Here is a 4,011-nt window from a genome sequence, read left to right on the forward strand (position 1 = left end):
GAGAGTAGAAATGCATGTAGCATAGAGAGAAAAAAAACCAACCTTGAAAAGCATAGATTTCCGGTAAAAGCAACAGTTGGTGAAAGCATAATAATCCTTGGAGTGGGAGAACCTTGCCTTTAGTTCCAGAGGCTCAGAGGATCTAACAAGTCCCAGAGAAGGGGCACCACAGTGAAGCACTCTGAAGCAGAACAAGAGGATTTCCGACAGGAAATGCCATTGCCATGAGTGTGGGGTTGAAGCAAAGAAAGACAGGATTGCCATCCTCCTGGTTGAAGTCGCACTTGGTGCCCTTCAGCAGAGTTCCCCCGCGCAGGGGTCAAGCCTCTACATCTGTCCTCTCTGAGCAGCACTTGCTGTCTGGGGCCAGCCGTTCTGGTCTGTCCAGCTTCTCCTTCCTTTTTCCAATTCCTGCCCTCCCAAGGCCAACTAGAAGGCTACTGCAACCAACACACACCACTCTGAGATTCAGACCAGAGGAAAACATACCAAAGTATAGCTCTCTGGATTTGGTGCGCCCACATTCTCCCTGCAATGGGTCCTCTGTCCAATCAAGTCTGTCTAGACCTAGGTTCCAGGCGGCGGTCGGTCGAATCGGCCGGCAGAGCGCAGGCAGAACCAGGTCGGCCTTCTGGCTCTTTCCTGGGTGGCGCATGCTCTCAGGGAAAGGACTCAGTCAGAGTGAGCCCTGGCCCCAGTGCAGTCAATCAGCTCCCTGAGCCTGCTGAGAAGAAGTGCCCTATTAAAGTGGCAAAATCATCTGGCTCAATGGGTCTGAATCCTTGCTTCACGCGCGCGCCCTCTGCCGGCCAGCTCCAGAATATTACGTTTCGACGTGGTGCCTGTGCTTCTGCTTTTGATGGGGGTGATGCTGGGCTGCAGCACAGCTTGCTAACTTGACTGGGGTGCATCTTGGAGAATCGATTCGCAGCGCGATAACTTAACTCTACAGTCGCTACGAGAGATAAAATTCAAGCCGGGTCTCTCGTGCCTGCAAGACAGAACCAGAGCAAGAGGATTTCCCGACAGGAAATGCCATTGCCATGAGTGTGGGGTTGAAGCAAAGACAGGATGGCCATCCTCCTGGTTGAAGTCCCACTTAATGCTGTTGGTTGAGCACGGCCACCGCGCAGGGGGGTCAAGCCTCGACACATGTCCTCTCTGGGCTCCTCTTCCTCTCTGTGGCCAGCAGCTCTGGTCTTTCCAGCTTCTACTTCCCCATTTCCCATTCCAGCCCGCCCAAGGCGAGCTAGAAGGCTACCGCGCCCCCCACACACCATCAGAGTTGGATAGAGGAAAACATGCTAAAGTATAACTCTCTGGATTTGGAGCCCCCACATTCTCCCTGCCATGGATCCTCTGTCCAATCAAGTCTGTCTAGACTTAGGTTCCAGGCAGCAGTCGACCAAATCGGCAGAGCACAGGCAGAACCAGGCCGGCAATAAGGCTCCTTCCTGGGTGGAGTGCACTCTCAGCAAAAGGCCTCAGAGTGAGCCCAGACCCTAGTATAGCCAACCAGCTCCCTGAGCCTGCTCAGAAGAGCACTGCTTTTTTATTTATTTTTTTATTGCTTTATAAAGAAGACCATTTCAAATGCCCACTTTCTCATTTCCCTCCCGATGAGTCACTTTCCCTCGCCTCCTCCCCCTGCAGTCCTAAGGGAGCGCACTGGAATTTTTCTCTACTACATTGTGACTTGCTTCTGGGACAATTAGTAGATTTTGGGGGTATTACTAAGGAGCTATTTTGAAACTCTGAAACTTACTACTCCGTTAAGGAGGTATTATTACTAGTTTATCCTTCGGTAGCGAGAGTATTTTAAAAAGCACAACATTTTGGTCCAAGTTCACTCACTATTAAAGCAGCAGCAAATCTCCTGGCTCAATGAGTCTAAAGCCTTGCTTTAAGTGTGAGCTCTCTTTGGACATCTCTGTAATCGTTACATTTTAGGATGGTGCCTGTGCTTCTGCTCTTGATGAGCATAAACCTGGGCTGCAGCACAGCTTGCTCACTTGACTGGAGTGCATTTTGGAGAATCAATTCCCAGCGCACTGACACTCTACAGTTATTAAACGAGATGAAAATCATGCCGGTCCTCTCCTGCCTACAAGACAGAACCGATTTCAGATGCCCCTGGAAGAAAGGCCATATAACCAAAGGAAAGCAGAGAGAAGAAGCCACCTGTTGCTACTCTGAGATGCTCAGGCAGGTTCTCCAGCTCTTCAGGCCACAGGCTACAAGAGATGCCTGGCCAGAGAGGACTCTCGGGCGGCTTCTCACCAGCCTGTTGAGTGGCCTGGAGGCTCTGGAGGGGACAGCGGAGCAAACACCTCCCTGTCTGACCACTTTGGCCATGGCCATCCGCACCTACTTCTTAGGAATCTCACGCTATCTGGAGAAAAAGGGATACAGCCCTTGCTCCTGGGAGATTGTCAGAGCAGAAATGCAAGTGGCCCTTTCCACATTCCCGGTGCCTGCAGAGAGAACCTCCAGGAAGAGAAGAAGCTCCATGCAGGAATCCCCTCTGAGGTGACAGCATGTTCAGGGCCTCAGGTCAGAGCACACACTACACCAGATGCAAGAAGACTTAATCGAAAGAGTTGGTGACATCATACACCGTTTGAAAAGGGTCTCGTACATCATGCTCTTAGAGTAAAAGAATGGAAGGGTGTGTGTGCCGTATCCTATCTGACCACTAATAAACTGATGATTCCAAACTGTCTGGACAGGTTTCAATTCCTGGGGGGACTTAGACAAGGGCCACGGGTGCGGTAAGAGGAACCATTGTGGGGAAAGTATTTTCCCAGGTGGCAGGAATTGAAGCCATTTCTTGATGGGTGTGAGGGTTCTAACTTCCTTCTGTTAACTAGGATCTCAAGACTCTCAGTCTGGAATCAGAAGGCTACCTCATCCTTGGGCATGGAAAGGGCCCTAGGAAGGGATGGCTAAGGACTTGGATGAATGCCGCCAGGGCCCTCCCGCAAGTCCCTGGCCTTCCTTGTCTCCGTGACTTTGCACACAAGACATCAACTGTGTCCCCACTGTGGGCAAGATGGGTGGCCATCTGTTGCAGAGGATCGAGCATCCTGTGATTCACCAAGGATGGTGCACCATGACCATGTGACCGGACTCTCCCAAGACTACAGGAGACCAACATCAACGCTGCTCTGTTCAGGCAGCCTGCACCTGCTCTCACAGGACAGTGCCTTGCTCTAACCAGCCCAAAGCAAGACACTGAGGGACACGAGGCAGGAAGAGTCACGTGTCAGCAGAAAGACCCTCCCTGGTGACCTCATTGTGGCCTTGCTACTTTGCATGGTGATCAGCCATAGCTCTTGTGTCTTCCCTTCCAATTATCCGTTTATCTTGTGGACACCCTCAGAGTACGGGAAACATCAACCTGGGCCTACTTTCAACATTGAGAGTTACACGACATGTCACCTATTCATGTTCACAGTCTCTCGGTGACTTTCAAGAACTAGTGTAATGGACAGACCAAGGAAGGGTCACAGTGTAGAGTAGAACACATTGGGAGAGACAGACAGGGAGAGAGAGAGAGAGAGAGAGAGAGAGAGAGAGAAAGAGGTGAAGTGTGTGTGTGTGTGTGTATTTTGTGTGTGTGTTGTGTGTTTGTGGTGGAAGGTACTCCTGACAGGCTGGTGGGGAAGAACTGATTTCCGGTTTCTCTAGAGTGCTTCACAAAAAACATCCATCAAACTCAGCAGGCTCCAGAAAGTGAAAGAGCATAGAAACAGCAGTATGTGGAGCTAAACACCAGTATGAGGAGCCAAACGCTACCATTTGGAAGTCATTTAGACAGCAGACTAAAAGTTTCAAAATACAATGAGAGTAGAAATGCATGTAGCATAGAGAGAAAAAAAACCAACCTTGAAAAGCATAGATTTCCGGTAAAAGCAACAGTTGGTGAAAGCATAATAATCCTTGGAGTGGGAGAACCTTGCCTTTAGTTCCAGAGGCTCAGAGGATCTAACAAGTCCCAGAGAAGGGGCA

General features: G+C 50.2%; 1 protein-coding gene across 1 annotated transcript; it reads left to right on the top strand.

Annotated features, from left to right (window-relative positions):
- Positions 1-1,951: 1,951 nt before the first annotated feature.
- Positions 1,952-2,621, top strand: LOC121445835 (interferon alpha-6-like). The gene has a single exon (XM_041647981.1). It carries the CDS (start codon positions 1,952-1,954, stop codon positions 2,531-2,533), a length of 582 nt encoding a protein of 193 aa, XP_041503915.1. The 3' UTR covers positions 2,534-2,621.
- Positions 2,622-4,011: the final 1,390 nt, after the last annotated feature.

The sequence above is a fragment of the Microtus oregoni genome, unplaced genomic scaffold (genome assembly GCF_018167655.1).
Source record: "Microtus oregoni isolate MIOR12 unplaced genomic scaffold, Mior012 001375F_ref0000209, whole genome shotgun sequence".
Taxonomy (NCBI): domain Eukaryota; kingdom Metazoa; phylum Chordata; class Mammalia; order Rodentia; family Cricetidae; genus Microtus; species Microtus oregoni.

What these genes read in the sequence shown, in the direction of transcription:
- LOC121445835 (XM_041647981.1), top strand. Translation starts at nt 1,952, where the DNA reads ATGGTGCCTGTGCTTCTGCTCTTGATGAGCATAAACCTGGGCTGCAGC.